The sequence below is a fragment of the Notechis scutatus genome, chromosome 2 (assembly GCF_049901735.1).
Source record: "Notechis scutatus isolate UNSWTSFEM ecotype Mainland chromosome 2, rNotScu1.2, whole genome shotgun sequence".
NCBI lineage: Eukaryota > Metazoa > Chordata > Lepidosauria > Squamata > Elapidae > Notechis > Notechis scutatus.
In genome coordinates, this window is record NC_142010.1 from 93482415 (window position 1) to 93501658 (window position 19244).

The following is a 19244-nucleotide window of genomic DNA, read 5'->3' on the forward strand; positions in this document are numbered from 1 at the left end:
TATCCTCTCATCACACCTCATGCTGAATGTCATAGGATTTTTCCCATGGGTAGCTTTTATCAGCAGGCAACGAAATTCATGTGCACCAATACTGGATGGCATGAGTTTTGTCTAGTCTGCAAAGGGCCAGAATATCTTTAAACAGCATTTGCATTTTTTTGATACACAGATTAGCATTGTGATTCGATGTATACAACCCAATGCATCATTCTAAAATCCAGAAATCCTTTGTGCAAGTAAAAAAGGAGATTTAAGACAATGAGGCTACAGAAAAAGGCATCAAAGTTAATCTTCATATTATAAACGTGATATAAAGAAGTGAAATCAATTTTTCTAGGTTAGGCATTTCCACCTTGGATAAATGGAAAAGGTGAAGCGTTACCCAATTTGTCAGGCCATATTTAAGCAGAAGGCCTTGAATGCCACACAGATAAGATGTCATAAAACGGTGATTCTAAAAATTATGAAAACAGAAGCAACTGAAAGGAGTTAAAGATGACTAAAAGACACATTGACTACAATGTTACATACCTAATGAATAGTTTAAGACAGCTGCCGTTGATTTAGTTGTCTCCAGATTCATTAAATTACAACTCCCATTATCACAAGCAATAAAATTTTGGGGCTATCCTGGCTTGAAATGATGAGTTTAGTGCAGAGGCACCAAGTTGGAAAATATCCCATTAAAAGAATATGTAAGCAAAAGTGCGCAAAGATGAGAAATGACATTTGTGGAAAGTGTATCCAATACAATGTTCATTATGCATGACACCTTTCCTAGTATCAGTGGAATGCTAAGTGGTGCTGACAACTCAAAATTGTGAATGAGAGCAAAATGCAGCCTAAGCCAAAAATATCATGACCTAGAAAAGCAACCTACCTGGACCATTTGAAGCAACCACTGGACACTTTAGATGAACATCATTTATTCCTTTATTTATAATACCCCTTTTATTTCATGAAAGCACAGATATCTCCACTGAAAAGAAGGGGAGGCCTAAAACAGATCTCTAAAGTGCAGCTGTTGACATTATTCAAGGAGATGTAATAGCTTTGGGCAGATTTCAACAAATCACCTTCACAGTTCTCCTGAGTCATTCTCCCACTAAATATTAGCTACTTGACTCAAGCCCAACTATGTCTCTTCAGTTAGCAGGCTTGTGCTTTGCAAAGTACATTTGCAATAATCATGGCTCTTATACTTGATATTGAAGTACAGCATTATTGTTACTGATGAAGTTACTGACTTAAGTGAACTTTCAGTAAATTCAGAAAAAAAAATCCTTTTGCTAACTTCCTTCTTGCACACCACTTATTTGTATATCAAAGGTTTGAAAGAAGGTGAGATTATTTTCCACTTTAATTTGGAATACTGCCAAGACATCTCAGAGGAAATTCTTATTCTCTACAGGTAACCAAACAAGTGGCATTTTAGAAAGACTTAGCCACCACCTGGAACAAGGTCAGAGATTATGCAAAGCTATAGCATGGTCAGAAAGGGTTTTCTTTACTCTTTGACTATTCATTTCTGAAAAGTGGCTATTTTCTTGTTTCACATCTTAGATAACTAGATGGCTAAAACGTATGAGGAGTAGCTTTTGCACATGTCTTTTTTTAAAGGAGGAATGACATAACTAAAGAAACCAATTGAATTGTCCTTCAGAAGTGGGATTAATTTGCATGAAAATGTTTTAAATTATGTAGACATTAAGGGAATTTAATAATCAAATGTAGGAAAACAAAGCTGAGGCTTGACAGATCCTTTTTACCAAAGCATTCACAGATTACATTAGTAATATATGTTATTACATTAATAATACATGTCATGCACTGCTTGAAATCTAACATACAATGAAAAGCAGACATTAACTCAGTTGGAATCACACTGACATCATGATGGTGCCAGAAGACAAAGGCAATAGTTTGGTAGCCATGGTCACAATAGCTGCCAAAAATAAATATAAGGGATATGTAAATGGAATTGTATTCAGAACAAATCTGACATAAAACAGCTCTTGTGAAAACAATATTCAGAGGTAAGTCAATATCAACTGAGATACTGTTTATAGCAAATAAATTTTAAGAAGTATCTATATTTGCAAACTGACAACCTGAAAGAACTCTTATGGCATTTCTAGATCCCTTCATAAGTGGATTACTGCATTCCTGTCAAACAGGCAACAAATAGTAAAAATAGGGAGTGCTATATCAAACCCTGCTCCAGTTAACAGTGGTGTCCCCTAAGGCAGTGTTCTAGGACCCACTCTATATAAATGACCTTTGCAATCACCTTATAAGCAACTGCATCCTCTTTGCGGATGATGTAAAACTATTCAACACCACCGACAATGCTACCGTTCTTCAAAGTGACCTTGATTATGTGTCTGAATGGTCAAACATTTGGCAACTCCAAATCTCGACCACAAATGCTCTGTCCTACACATTGGTAAAAAAAATCAGTACACCAAATACAAGCTTGGCGGATATGACCTCATTGATGACCCTTACTCTGTCAAGGACCTCGAAATACTCATATCTAATGAACTAAGCTCTAGAACTCATTGTAACAGCATTGCCAAAAAGGGTTTAAGAGTTGTAAATCTAATCTTATGAAGTTTCGCCTCTGGAAATATTGAATTGCTAACTAGGGCATACAAAACCTTTGCTAGACCAATACTTGAACACAGCTCATCAGTCTGCAATCTGCACTGTATATCAGACATTAATCCAATTGAGCGAGTTCAAAAGTATTTCACTAGAAGAGTACTACACTCCTCTGCTCGCAACAGAATACCCTATATCACCAGGCTTGAAATTTTGGGCTTGGCAATCTTGAACTACGCCACCTACAGTTGGATTTAAGCATAGTACACAAAATTATCTGCTACAATGTCCTACCAGTCAATGACTACTTCAGCTAAAACCGCAACAATACAAGAGCACACAACAGATACAAACTCAATGTTAACCGCTCCAAAGTTGATTGCAGAAAGTACGACTTCGGCAACAGAGTGGTCAATGCCTGGAATACACTGCCTGACTCTGTTGTTACATCCTCAAACCCCCACTCTTTTAACCTCAAACTATCCACAATTGACCTCACCCCATTCCTAAGAGGTCTGTAAGTGGTGTGCATAAGTGCACCATCGTGCCTCCCATCCCTGTCCTATTGTCCCCATTTATTTGTACTTATTTCCTGTATTCTTACTCATGTTTATACTTATACCTACTATCTTGTAAGCGATTGACAAATCAAATAAATAAATAAATAAAAATAAACTGTCAGACCGGTCATTTTCTATACTTGAATATCTCAACACTGTAGTTATTTCTAGAAATGGTTCATCGAAAACAGAAAAGGAAAAAAATGGAATTTTGTTTGTCCCAGTAATGCTTTTGTGTTTCAAAGTATCAAGCTTACTGAAAATTACTTCATCTTCAAAATGTGTATCTCCTGCTTCCATAAAATGATTGGTTGTCAAGCCTTAATGACACACTTATCCAAGTGGCTCTTAGTCAACTACATTTTGCTGTTAGGAATGCTTTCTGCTTTCTCTCAGCTGAAGAAACCAAGAATGAGGATCTACCCAGATTTTGTGGTCTTCTTTTGACATAGATATCTCAGCACTCACTCTTGGCCCCACACTACTTCTTATATCAGAAAACATATGACTCCATGTAGGTATTTGAGACAGTAGATACTTTGGAGATGGATTTGTTAAACTTATTCAAACTGCTTTATTCATCAAAATAATGTTGGCTATTCTTCATTATAACTTTCATTTTGTAAAACACAAACAGAAAGATAGACCAAACCAATTTGTAAACTGCAATTGACAACAATTGTAAACTATAATAGGAAATGAAAGAGATTCTGTCTCCTAACTATATCTATCTTCAGTAATGCTAGCTTTGGAGAGAGAAAGTTTGCTTGGGGAAAGTTTCCAATGCCAAAATAAAGAAACATTTTTTAGACCTCTCTTTCCTGTAGATGGTGGAAGTCCACTAAAGGGCCCTGCCTTGAAAGACAAATTTTCTCTGCCTGACTGCTTTTCATCTCTCACTGGTGATGCTTCTGTGCACATCATACCCCAAGCCCTGGTAGCAAAGTACATTTACAAAATCAACAACTCACGATTAAGGGGTCATCTCTTCCCATTCTAATGACAGTCTTGTTAATGGTGCGCAGCAACTGGACCATTATTTCTTGTGTATGCTGATAGGTTGATGCCTGCAAAAAAAATAATACTTTTCAAGATAATAAAGAATAATCTACAAATAAAATAAACGTGTAGACTTAATCCATATCATATGAACATAATATTTAGCAGCATGGAAGAAACTAATCATACACTCACTGCTACTTTACATTTAAGAAGATTCATGCTCACCTTGTTCAAAAGCACGGTTCAACATAATCATGTCCTTGACATATTCTCCATTCAAGGAGGAATTTTTTGTTTGTTTATTTGTTTTAGATTTTCTTCTCATAGTGAAATAGTCAAAGATGCAACACATGTTGCCATATCATCTGCATCAGCTCCACACAGTCCAAGTACAACGTATACCCATGCTGGAAGTGGCACGCAGAGCCATTTCTGCCGGCATGCAAGCTGTCGCCTGGAACTGATCTACTGCACATGCACGCGTGCTCCCCGCCAGCCAGCTGATTGTTGGGTATCTGCTGTGCATGCGCAGGGGACAGGGCACATGCAGGAGGTCACATGTGCATATGCAGAGACATGCATTTTGCACAGAGGGATCACGTGTGCATGTGCAGGGGGTCGTACGTGCATTGCATTATGGGTGCAGGCACTCGTGTGCGCATGTGCTCGCACAAGTACTTTTGGCACGCAATGATGAAAAAGTTAGTCATCACTTATATATACTATTGAATACCTGCAATAGTCAAACCCACAGAATTATCCCCAAAGGTGCTTTTTCAAGACACAACTGGAATTTTTTGCTTTTCTTCTAAGATGTTTCAATTCTCATTCAAGAAGCTTCTTCAGCTCTGACTTGATGGTGGGGAATGGGAGGATTTATATTCCTTACAGACAGCTGGTTATATGCATTCTTTTAGAGAGTTGTTGAGGCCACTTGGAAGCTTATCTGTGCCCTCAGTAATGCAGGTCACCCATTTGCAAGGTCAAATGAGCCTGAGGACACAGACAAATCATTCAGGGTTGATACATTCATTCATTCATTCATTCATCAAATTTGGAGACTGTCCATCTCAGTCATAGAGCAACAAAGATGTTACATGTTCAATAAAGGAATTTCTCCTTAATTTTATATAGCAATATTTTTCACTTTTAAACAATGACTCATTGGCTTCTTTTTACCATTTGATAGCATTGCCAACTTTTCAATCTGTTCACAAATGCTGCTTTCTCATGCATTTTTTCCTCATCTAATGTTATTTTCAGCATCAATTGGCCACTCACCATGTTTGCTCTATGGGATGGGTTGATTTTAAAAAAGAATTCACAACTCAGTCTTTCTTTAGTGGAAAAGCACAGTTCAAATATTAAAACTTTCTTTATCATAGGTATTTAAAGACCCCTGAAAGCATAATTCTGTAATTTTCAATCCCATAATGTGATACAATCATTTAGGTTTTCCTAGTAGGAAAATGATAGAAACCTAATCAAGAATTAGAGCTAACTAGAGACAGTCACCTTAAATGACTGTTTGAATATACTCAGGCATATGAGTTGTTTTTCCTGTTTTATTTATTTTATTTTGGTCTGGCTTTTTAAGGATTCATTTTATCCTGCTGTTCCCATTTTAAACTTTTAAGATACCGGCGTTAAAATACTTTCATTATATTGATTTTACCTTTCCCTGAAAAATCTTGTTTTGAAAGGCAGTGCATTCTTCTTTGTAAACAAGCAAATCTAGGTTGGGATTGCCTATTGCATTGAGTTGTAATTTGATATGTGAAATGTGTATGTATATGAACTTATCCAGTGTGATCCAGTGTAATTTGATATGTGTAGTTTGTATGTGGTATGAACTTATCCAACATGGCTAATAGCTTTATAAATAATGATTAAATAAGCTGTGGTTTGACACAATGTGTGAACCCGGTGATTGACTCCCAGAAATTTCATTGCCACCTACTAGGCACAATGAATCTGGTCATTTCACAGTGTTTAAAAACACATAGAAACTTATTCTAATTTACACCCAATCTGGAACAACCTGGCAATTTGAGAAATGACTCAAGCCATCCCAGATTTGGAGCTGATAGAAATGCCATGATTGAAATATCACACCAATGGAGATTGATATTAGTCCTCATCTTGGGTGTTATATCAAAAGCACATGTAATTTTTATCTTCAAGAATTGGCAAAAGTCCTAGTGAAAGCACATCTCTATCTCCATGGATACTCCATCTGTATTAAAGTAACTGTAATTAAGATGAAAGGCTAGGAAGTTAGAATAAAAAGCTGTAGAATTAAAATAATTATTAAGGAATACAACATCCTGCATCTGAATAACTCTCCTGCATCGTATTATAAGTTGGGTTCATATTTAATGGACCATCGGTTCTTTTCTATTTGTGCTTATAGATCTTTTTAATGGATGACAGTACCTTCATAATTCAGTAAGCTGTGTTATCTGTATGGAACCCCTTTTTGTTGCACTCTGGTTTAGAGTGGCTTTAAGTAGGTTAGATAAGTAACTACAGTGGCAGTAGAGGTGATCGATGCTTCTTCTCATATTTTTAGAAGTAGGACTCTACACATTATGGAAATTGAGCAATACCCTGCCTGGTTTTTTTCATTGCTGATGCTGTAAACCCCTCCTAGAGCAGCTTATGAGGTTATTGTCTTGCTGAAAAAAAGTATCCTATATGCTGAGAATGATGGGATGTGCCAAAAAGGCACCCCCTTCCTTCTATGAAAAGGAATGGATATGATACTCTGAATGTCTTGGAGAAAATAATACCTAAGCTTGTTCTTTTCTGAGTTTCTGGCTCAGTTTCCTTCAGTTCACAGGACAGTTTCTTGCTTCTATAATTAAGCCATTGTTTCTGGAACTGTATGACCATAACTTTATTACTTTCACTTCCTAAGCTAATTAATAGGGTTATATTTATACTCATATAATTAAGTAATTCTTATGATTCTCTGGCTGCACTCACTCATATACTAAACATCGGCTCATTTTATCTATTCATAACCTATCCTGTCCAAAATCATATCTTCCGCTATGTCATAAACTATGGTGACTAGCTAGAAAGCAAAAATCATGAAAACAGGGATTAATATAGGCGGATTACTGTTTACTCTATGGGAACAATAATTTTGCAAGGGACTTGTTTATTTTCTTAATTGGTACTCTCTAATAAATGTTAAGCAACTTCATAAATTATCACAAAGTAGCAGTATCTTTTATATAATTTGAGCCATTTTTCTAAAAAAAATAATTTTGGGGGAAGCTTGGGTTTGATAGAGCATTGACTGAAATTGCAATCAGTGCCTTGACATCAGTGGTCTTTGTGTTGCCGGCCCTTCATTAATCCAGCCTACATTAAATATGGGTTTTCCTGCTTCAGTGCAACTTAAAATCTTGAACAAATGCTTTGCCTAACTTAATTAAAGCAGAAATACATAATACTCTTGACACTTGCACTTTCACAAGAATATTAAAATTTACAGATAATAGCCATGCACCTACTATTATTTCCCTAAGCCTTCTTAACTTCATCTTCTTTCTTTGATCAACTGTTATAGTCCCAGCTCCCACAGTAGGGCACAGCAATTTCCAAAAGCAGCATCTGGCTGTTTGGCAGGTTTCCCAGCTCCTCTTGGCAGATCTGGCATTTTCAGAGGGCATGTCATGTATTGCTGCTGGGTTCTGACAGAGGTTTCCTAAGAGGTTGTCCTCCCTCCCTCCCATCCACTCCCTCTGCCTTGATAAGTCTAACAAATAACTCTAAGTCCAAAGCTTCTTGAGAGCTCTCTAATTAGATGCCACACTCTTCCCAAAAGAGCTCCTCAAAATAGTTGCTGGCTAATTAGGTTAAAGTTTACATTTTCTCAAAAGAGGCCCAACTTGAAGCATTTACAAGTCAGTTTTTAAAAGAAGTTACAGATTTCAGATCCAGGAGAATACCTGTAGCTCAGGGTTGATATGAGGGGGTCTTTGGTGCTCTCTAAGCTTGTTTTCTTGCAGACATTTTATTACCTAAACTAGGTAATATCATCAGTACAGAGAGGAAGGGGTTAAGCTATTTTCTAAAGCACCTGTAGGCCAGACAAGGAATAATGGATGGAAAATGAACAAGGAGAGATTTAACCTGGAAATAAGAAGAAACTTTCTGACAGTGAGAACAATCAACCAATCAAGCTTGCCTTTGGAAGTTGTGAAAGTGTCATTACTTGAGACTTTCAAGAAGTAGACTGCCAGAAATGGTATAGGGTCTCCTGCTTAGGCGGGGGATTGGACTAGATGACCTACAAGGTCCCTTCCAACTCTGATTATCTATATCTGCACTAGTCAGAGCTAGGACAAACAAGCATCATTCCATGGTTCAAAGAATAGAGAAGAGTAAGGAATGGATGAACTCCTTTGTCTGTAGAGATAATCCATGCAGAAGGAAATATATTCCCTGGGATACTGTCTAAAGATACACTGTTTATATGTATGCAGAGATGAAACACAGTCTCTTGTAAGCAGGATAAAAAGGCTTTCAGAATCAGGAATCTGTGATTTAAGTAACATTAAGCATAATTATTATTAATAATTAAATATAATAGATAGGTTTTTCTATACAGTCATACCTTCATGAGAGGCCCCATTTGCAATTATGATATGTGCATGTTGCTTCTTTTGACATTTTTAAAAAGTCTGCAATATTAGACAGATCTCCATATCCACATCAAACCTATTAATACCTGCAGTATATCTTGACATTTCACATTTGGCAGATATTTAACTGACCTGTATGAAACAAGTTACAGTTTGTCACTAGCCTTTCTGACACTGCTATGTTGGTTGCCACTGGTGGAAAAGTGAGACAGCAAGTCACTTTCTTTCAGCTGAAATGAAGTTAATTCAAGGGTGACTGTTTTGTACAGCAAAACATCACCACCACCAACAGGTGGCTGCTAGAAGTCAACAAAGAGATCTACCTTTCCTGACATCTAGTGGTGTACTGTAGTTCTACAGACCAAATTTGGTAGTGCACCCATTTTTATTTACAGGTGAAACTCAAAAAATTAGAATATCGTGCAAAAGTTCATTTATTTTAGTAATGCAACTTAAAAGGTGAAACTAATATATGAGATAGACTCATTACATGCAAAGCAAGATAGTTCAAGCCATGATTTGTCATAATTGTGATGATTATGGCTTACAGCTCATGAAAACCCCAAATCCACAATCTCAGAAAATTAGAATATTATATGCAATCAATAAAACAAGGATTGTACATAGAACAATATCGGACCTCTGAAAAGTATAAGCATGCATATGTACTCAGTACTTGGTTTGGGCCCCTTTTGCAGCAATTACTGCCTCAATGCCACGTGGCATGGAAGCTATCAGCCTGTGGCACTGCTAAAGTGTTATGGAAGACCAGGATGCTTCAATAGTGGCCTTCAGCTCTTCTGCATTGTTCGGTCTCATGTCTCTCATCTTTCTCTTGGCAATGCCCCATAGATTCTCTATGGGGTTCAGGTCAGGCGAGTTTGCTGGCCAATCGAGCACAGTAATCCCACGGTCATTGAACCAGGTTTTGGTGCTTTTGGCAGTGTGGGCAGGTGCCAAGTCCTGCTGGAAAATGAAGTCAGTATCCCCACAAAGCTCATCTGTGGAAGGAAGCATGAAGTGCTCCAAAATCTCCTGGTAGATGGCTGGATTGACCCTGGACTTAATGAAGCACAGTGGACCAACACCAGCAGATGACATGGCTCCCCAAATCAACACAGACTGTGGAAACTTCACACTGGACTTCAAGCATCTTGCAGTGTGTGCCTCTCCATTCTTCCTCCAGACTCTGGGTCCTTGGTTTCCAAATGAGATGCAAAAGTTTCTCTCATCAGAAAAGAGGACTTTGGACCATTGAGCAACAGACCAGTTCTGTTTTTCTTTAGCCCAGGTAAGACGCTTCTGATGTTGTTTGTTGTTCAGGAGAGGCTTGACAAGAGGAATACATTTGAAGCCCATGTCCAGGATCCGTCTGTATGTGGTGGCTCTTGATGCACTGACTCCAGCCTCAGTCCACTCCTTGTGAAAGTCCCCAACACTTTTGAATAGCCTTTTCCTTACAATCCTCTCCAGGCTGTGGTCATCCCTGCTGCTTGTGCACCTTTTTCTTTCATACTTTTCCCTTCCACATAACTTTCTATTAATGTGCTTTGATACAGCACTTTGGAAACATCCAACTTCTTTTGCAATTACCTTTTGAGGCTTTTCCTCCTTATGGAGGGTATCAAGGATGGTTTTCTGCACAACTGTCAGGTCAGCAGTCTGTCCCATGATTGTGATTCCTACTGAATCAGACTGAGAGACCATTTAAAGGCTCAGGAACCCTTTGCAGGTGTTATGGCTTAATTAGCTGATTAGAGTGAGACACTTTGAGCCTAGAATATTGAACCTTTGCACAATATTCTAATTCTCTGAGATTGTGGATTTGGGGTTTTCGTGAGCTGTAAGCCGTAATCATCTCAATTATGACACATCATGGCTTCAACTATCTTGCTTTGCATGTAATGAGTCTATCTCATGTATTAGTTTCACCTTTTAAGTTGCATTACTGAAATAAATGAACTTTTGCACAATATTCTAATTTTTCGAGTTTCACCTGTAGATCAGTTCCTTACAGTGATAACTTCATCAGTGACTATCTATCTATCTATCTATCTATCTATCTATCTATCTATCTATCTATCCATCCATCCATCCATCCATCCATCCATCCATCCATCCATCCATCCAATTACACCTAAAGAGGATATCTTAGGAACATGACCAACCAAATTGCTTCTGTTGGTAGTCTATACTTGGTTATATTAAAGTGGAAAATAAGACACTCAGACCTCTTCCATCAGCCCGAATGAACTGGGCTAATTGTCATAGGTTCCACTTAACCAAACTATTCCATTCTATTGCTACTTAATGTTGTGTTAAATTTATTTTTATTCTAGTCATCTCTTTCCCTTTTCATTATACCTAATATGAAATTATAATTTGCATCCTTCTTATAATGAAATGATACATTACTTACATTCTACTAACATAACCAAAAATACACTTTTTTTATATTTACTACAATCAGAAAGTTGTAACAGAATGAGGGAGCGACACAGTATCAGGAAAACAAAATAGATAATTGGAAGGGTAAAAAAAGAAAAGGAAAAGAAGTAAAAAAAAAACCCCACAGATGCATATAAAATATGTACACACCCTGGAAAAGATATAATAGGAATAGAAATATTAAATGCATCATTTAGTAATAGTGGCAGTGAGATGTTTAAGTCTAAGTCCCCAAAATAAACTTAGAATGTGATTTATGACAAAAACAAGTCCTGTTTCATCATACTGTTTAAACAATGAAATGTGTGTGAGAGAGAGAGCTTTAACACAACTTTTTCCTCACTGAAGTAGAACTTCAGTGGCCAATTAAGGGTTAGTGCATTGTCAGAATCCTGTGTAGTAAAAATTATATAATAGATAAGAGACAAAACATCAAAGTACATTATAGGATCTATACCATACTTACTCTATAATTATCCTTAAGAACTGTACTTGAAGTGTCAAGGGGGTGTGACAGCCACCCCGTTCAAATAAAGTTTGCTGCTATTGTAACAGATTAATTTATAACCCTAGATAATAAACCCAGCTGTAGAAATTTATGGTGGGTGGTAGCAAGAAAAAATGGCCATATAAAATCAAGCATTCTTATTATTTTTCTCAAAGATGATCTTGCTGAATGGCCAAGGCCCAAGCAAATAACTACAATCCATTCATACTTATTTGGGAAATAACTTCTGGGAATACCGTGAGATTGCCAAATTAAATCTTTTCTGAGTAGGTTGTGAGAAAGATATATCTCTCCTTTTTTATAAAGGCATAATAGTAATTGTGGCAAAGCATTTAATCAAATGTACTAACGATGAAGTTCTATTAATACATGAGGGGAAATCATAAATTAGGTTAAACATTGGCCACCATTAATTGCATTACACCTCTGAATTAATTAATCTGGGAAATTAATTAAATTAATTAAAACTGGAAAAATGGAGTTTATGCTCCCAGTTCTACAAGTATACCATTTCTTTTCATGTAGTGTAGTATGTTTAACCTTCCTTTCTCCTTGCCCAGTATGAGAAATAAATCAGGATTCCATTACACTTCTGTTGTTTCTGGATTGATCACGTGAGAGCCCATATCATTGTTTAAAATAAATTCCACTTAAGTGAACAAGCCAGCCTCAAAAACCATAGCATAAAATTAGCTTGCTTTGTAATTGACTAAAGTTTATTTTAAATGACAAGTTTTTGATATACAGCACCACACCAGAATCATGCAAAAATGGAACTGAATCTTTGTTTACTTTCTCTGTTCGTATAGTAGTAAGAATGGTGTACATGTCAGAGACTTGTCATTTAAAATCAGAGCTTTCACTAGGGGCACTTCTTGCTTATGTGCATAGTACCAACCTTTGTGTGAATACTATGTGTGAATGCTACTTTTATTAGGTTTATAAATATTGAAGAGGCACAGATTTCTAAGTCCATTTTTAAGCTTCAATCAAGTAACTGTCCCATTTAGTGCCATTTCAAAATATAAAATTTAGCAATATATAAAAAAGTGACACCCAGTGTAAGAAACTAATGGATAGTATTGTTCTTGCAAAGAAAGCAATATTTGAGAGATGTCAGTTTAAAAGTTCAGTATGACTCTGTCAAAATTCGGATTGATGAGTCTGTTTCCTATACCAGTTTGTAATTTTTTATTTGATAGTTTCCATTATATTTATTGTACTGTAAATGTTCTAATGGTTTCCAAACTCCTTAAATCTGCCAAGAGTCGTACAGGCATGCAACTGAGCATATCTATAATGAATAAATAATTTCCTTTAACAGGATTTGATTTGATTCAAAGTGTTCAAAGCATAACCACTCATCTGCTCAGCATAAAAAAAATGAAAGTGAATAAATTTTGTGGAAGATACTGAGATAATATCCAAAGAAGTGGTCTTTAAAAGATAAAGCAATAAGATACTTTCATCTTTCAAAGAATAAAATTATTGCTATGCCAATCAAAAATAAGATCCAATTTTAGTGATTTGAAATCTTTGGCAGTGGATCACTAATGGATGTTGCATGTGTTTTCATGCTGCAATTAACAAGAGAAAAATGTTTTTTAAAATGGCTGACATGTCACCATGGAGACTGTAGTCTGGAATCTGAATGAATTACTATCTGATGCATGTTGCATGCATCGGATTATATCTAGCCTCATAACAAACAAACAAAAATGGTTGGTGACATCTATAGGATCCAGCATTTTTATCAAACTGACAAAAACAATGCTGCATGATACACGTTCTTCTCCTTTCATACATGGGAACACAAAGGGAAGGAGCTTGCATTCATTAGATAAAATGCTGTTTTATTGAACTCCTCTTGAACTTCTGCAGAGTTCTCTGGCACCACATTTCCCATTTCTGAAATCATGAAAATGACTATAATTCAGATTTGTCTCCACTGCCAACTTCAACCAACGACTGATATTTAAAAAAAAAGCAGGGCAGCTGTTATGTAAGTAATGCCAGAGATTATTTTTAAGTTTAGCTGAAAGGATGTTGCATGTCTGCAGTATATTTCTGTTTCCCACACCATGGTTTATATAGATCTAGACTGATTATTTGGATTGTAAATAACTGGTACACCTTAATCAACACAGACTTGATAAACTGGAATCAGTTATATAATCCTGACATTTATTGGTACTCACTGCTTCTTGACAGCTGAGAACTTCTAGGATGCTGTTGAGTAATTCAATGCAATATTGTTTTTCTTGTTTCCCTTGCATTTCAACACCGGAATCCAGCAATTCCTTCAGTTCTTTGGTAATTACAGGGAGGAGGATATCTCTACATTCTGAAAATAAACAATTTGGTACTTAGAGGAGGAATCAAGTCACAAATATTTTCATATTTACTGTTTCAAATGTTTACAATGTAGCTCTCCCTGGTACAATCATTCTTAAAGGCAATCGGAGGACGCTAAAATTTACATTTTCAATTGTAAATAAAGGTATATATACAAAAGAAGCAGATCTGCTGAATTATAAGAGGAACACTATGGCTACATCATACTAAGTACTGGAGAACTGACTTTGCAGGCTGTGTGTCTTTCAAAGTCATCATTCTAAAATTTGTCATGTACTCTCATAATTCCCTGGAGAAGATTAAAAATATGATGAACAGCTAATAAAGGGCAATAAAGGATGCTTAGCAATATAAACTGAGTTATATTCTGCTTTGATTCAGTTATATTCATTTAATATTCTCCACAAGTATAGTCCACAAAGTCTCTATAACAATAAGTATTTGCTTGTTCATATTCTGAAGAAAAGACAACAACACACAACCAATCCACTCCATAACATCAAATCAGTATTTATGGCAGATATTCAGTTTTATAAAATACAGCAATGTGCATCTAAAACTCATAAGAGAAAGCCATCTATCACCTTCCTTTCCCTGTATTTCAATACATACCACACAAAACATTAAAAAGAAAAAAAAATCTTACCAGTCTAAGTATTTATTTTCCTAACAGAGTCAGCAATACAGTAGAAGAAAATACAAAGTGGGATGAAAAGATTCAGTGAAAAAATAATGTGATAGACAAAATTCCTTGTCCACAAATAATTTATAGTTTCCAAATCTTCAACCGTGAACTAGTGTATAAACAAAGCATTCCCCCACTAAAGTGTGTTATGACTGACTTAGTATGAAACTATTTTTCCTACGTTAATGGAAAACCTCAGTAGGAGCTCTTCAGTTTTCTCATGCACAGTGATATTTCTACAAATTATTTGGTTCTATGAAAATATATGTTCTTTTTGTTCACTGTTAAGAATTATTAAGATGAATTTGTGCATCTGAATTTGTGTGTGTCAGTGTGTGATGGTGGAGAAAAATTGTTATGACAGATGTAGAAATGTTCTCTGGGTAGCAAAAATATTAATTAATTAATTAATTCTGCCAAGGAGGTAGTATTTGAAAAAAAAGTAATACATCCAAATTATGAAGAATGAATAGGTTCTGAAAAAAAATGGAGAATAAAATCATTCAACAAGGTTTGATCCCTGCACCCATAAATAGTCTATTCTTGAAGGTTTGGGACTTACTGAAATTAGATGAAATGGGGTCTAGGATGTTGCTGAAGGATGTTTGTGAAATTGTTATTTTTTTAATTGTATTTATTCAAATGGGATGCTGCCCAACTCAATGAGACTTTGGGGAGCCCACAATCACAGAATAACAATAAAAACAACAATGTACAAAAATTAGAACAGTATAAAAATAACTACAAAGTAATTGATTGCATATCATGAAGTCATCTATGGAGATTCTCAGTCATCCAGGTCATGGTTGTCCCAAAATGTACTTTTTCAAAAGGCAACTGGACTTTCTTTGTTTTACTTGAAGACGTTTTGCTTCTCATCCAGGAAGCTTCTTTTTCAGTTCTGACTGTTCAGAAGCTTCTTGGATGAGAAGCGAAATGTCTTCAAGCAAAACAAAGAAAGTCCAGTTGCCTTTTCAAAAAGTACTTTTGGGAGTGTCATCAAGTCATTGTTAACAATTAGTGTCATATTAATACATATTCCATGTGAACAAATTAACTATGTGGGGACAATCCAAACAAGAAAGCAGACATAAAGCCTCACAAACAGAGGAGTTCCACTCATTCTATCCCAAGGAATCAATAAATACCCACAGTTGTCAAGGTCTTTGGGAACATTTTCAGGGTAAAATGTGGAAGACCTGGTTGCCCTGGCAACCTCTGACAAAGATTGAATGATAGATCTTTTAAGATTTAATAATGCAATTTATTATTCATAAATCTTAGCCATTGACATAAATGAAATAATACATTTAGCAAAACAAATTTATCCCAAACTCTTATTTTTGACCATTTTAATTTTAAATACAATATTGCGACAACTCTAAAATATATGAATAGTTCTGGGAATGGAGATATATGCAGTATGCATGTGTGTGTGTGTGTGTGTGTGTGTGTGTGTGTGTGTGAGAGAGAGAGAGAGAGAGAGAGAGAGAGAGAGAGAGAGAGAGAGAGAGGTGGTATTCAGCAGTTCCTGATCAGTTCTGGAGAAGTTTGGAGAACCAGCAAATACCACCTCTGACTGGCCCCGCTCTCATCTATTCTCTGCCTCTGAGTCCCAGCTGATTGGCTGGGTCTTCTTTTGTTGCCCTGCACAGGAGAACAGAACTAGAAACAAGTTAGTAGGGTGGGAAGGGAATGGGATTTTGCAGTAACCTTTCCCCAGGAGCGGGGAGGGAATGGAGATTTTACAGTATCCTTTCCCTGCCATGCCTACCAAGCCACACCCACCAAGCCATGCCATGTTCACCAAGCCATGCCCACAGAACCAGTAGTAAAAAAAATTGAACCCCACCACTGGTGTGTGTGTGTGTGTGTGTGTGTGTGTGTGTGTGTGTTGTATGCATATATGTATATGTGTATATATGTATGTATACACACAGGTGCACACATGTATAATGTACATTTATTCCATGACCCAATAAATAGAAATTTATTGGTAGTCATCCAAGTTTTCAGTTGTTCTAATGCTTGCAACTCTTAAAAGAAAGAAAGAGGAGATGAATTGGGTACATTTATGCAGGCAGAGCACTAAATGCTTATGTCATTATGGAGCTGAAAAAGTTATTGAGTGAAAAGGAGAGCTGAAACAGCAGGTGTAAATTAACTGAGACAGGACAATTAAAATGCCTACATTCAACAGTGATGGGAAGGTGCTTCGGCTGTAGAAGTCAGGAGTGTATAATTAAGACATTCTTGCCCTCCTATTGTCCCCCAGATGTGTTAAAACTCTGAGCAGACAACCTATCATATTTGAAATGCTCAGTTTTGTAGGAGACAAGTATGGATGGAGACCTGTCTGAATGATGCCATGTAGATATGGTCAGTCATGTGGAATTTCCTCTGACTCCATTTATGTAGGACTCACACAGTCAGTTTACATTGACTGAGAAGAGTATTCTCTCTTATTCTGTTTCTGAATGGAAAATAAGCTATCACTTAGGACCTGGGGTTTTTTTTTTGTTTTTGCCAATCCTATAAAAATCTATACCCAGTTAGTTTCAAAATATGTGTCACAGATTTCAAGCATCTCTTACTGTGGGGAAACAATATTTTGCGAATATATATCAGAAATAGATAACCTGTAAGAAAATTGGAATATATACTAATTGCTGTGAAATTGGAAAAAGTATGCTAACCATGCAAGATGGGCTGCCTACTATTTATGAAATATTGCAAACTATTTCATGCAGATTTCCATTCATCATGGACATAAATTAACTAATAACCAACTTAGCATGCTAATCTTTGCTATTAAGATAACATAATCATTATCTTTCTAGACTTTAATTTTGCTGTATTGGCTTTTTATTAGTGCTAATAGAAATTTATATAGCTGTTTATTCCTATTCCATTTCAGATATCTTTAAATAAAGTAGACAATCAATTCTTAATTCCCATTATCCAAAAAATAAAATGTTATATTTGAATTAGTTTTACCTGTACTGGTGGCAAACTATATTGATTATACAAGATAACTGTTTCTTTAATAGCTTGTATAGAATTTCTTAACCTGCAGGACATATTACAATGTCTCAGAATTACAGCTTCATGTGACTAGCCAGAACAGACCATAAGGCGCTCAGCTGCCATATAAAGGAACTATTTACATGCAGGGGTGGGATCCGACCAGTGTAACTACCGGTTCAGTGTGGGTGGCGGAGCCTTGTGTTTCTGTGTAGCCTGGATTAATTGCTTTGGGGGGGTGCTCTGGGGGTGAGATATCTCTGTGGCCCACCAAAATTTTCTCGCAGCCCACCAAGAGGGCTGTGGCCCACTGGTTCATGACTGCTGCTATAGAAACCGATTGAGGCCGAGGTTGAAATGTAATACAGGGTGTCCTTTTAAAAATACAAATACAGTGATATACAGTGTTCATTGTTAACTGATTCCAGAAGAAGCAATGGATATCAAAAATGATGCGTGCAAACAAATTTTTCCCATAAGGAATAATATGATGAGTGAACTTGACACCGACAAGTTCTAGCTTGTGCTTTGAGCACCAAACAAATGATGAATAGAATTTCATCTAGAATAAAATTTTCACATCAAAATGCATTGAGTACCAAATTTGATGAGTTTCAAAACAGTTGACTAACAATATACTACTGTACCTATGCAATTCCAAAATTATGAATTTTTACTATAGGAATGCTTTAGACTTGTTTACAGTAAGATATGCCATTTTTATAAAAGATGTCAATTATCCTATTTTGGACACATCTAGGCAGACCTGGAAGAAAAGAGTCAAATTTGATTTGTACTTGGATAGCAGAGCACCAGGCATAGGGAAAATCAGGGGAAAAAATCCTGAAAAAAGCAATAGCAAACCATTCCTTCACTTTTTTAAAGAACTGTGTAACGTACTTATAGCCTCATTAGAAGTGTCAAGAAGTGAACTTTATTCAAAAGAAATGTTGATACAAACCACAGAAGTGATGTGGGTTTGCTTGTCATTTCCCCTTGAAATATCTTTTTTTTTTTATTTTAGATGTAGGAGTAACTCACTTCTAAGGAACAATTGGGAAAAGGAGTTGAAAGGGAAGAAGAGAATCATGGAAAAGAGAATTCACTACATTGTTTCCATTTACTTTTCAAGAATGTAAAAATTGTATGTATCCTACTTTAGAATAGCTAACATGTCACAATACCTTGTGACTCACTATCTTATTCCTTATGGGAAAAATTTGTTTAATGACAGAAAGTCATCCTGGAAGTACTCCCTATATCCGGAGAGATGAATTTGCAGAAATTCTTTCTGCTGTAACTTTCAGAGGTATGTACCATAATTTAATAGTTCAGCATACATATTGCAAAACGTTTTGGATTATCCTCTAGGCTATATAGAGCCTCTTATTTTATCTTAT

General features: G+C 36.2%; 1 protein-coding gene across 1 annotated transcript in view; it reads right to left on the reverse strand.

Annotated features, from left to right (window-relative positions):
* Positions 1–19244, reverse strand: part of DOCK2 (dedicator of cytokinesis 2) — a 316367-nt gene that overhangs the window by 212217 nt on the left and 84906 nt on the right. Inside the window, exons 26-27 of the mRNA XM_026688575.2 lie at positions 13979–14124; positions 4136–4231 (exon numbers count right to left, since the gene is read on the reverse strand). Of these exons, the coding sequence (XP_026544360.2) occupies positions 4136–4231; positions 13979–14124 (242 nt within the window). The remainder of the gene's footprint in view (positions 1–4135; positions 4232–13978; positions 14125–19244) is intronic.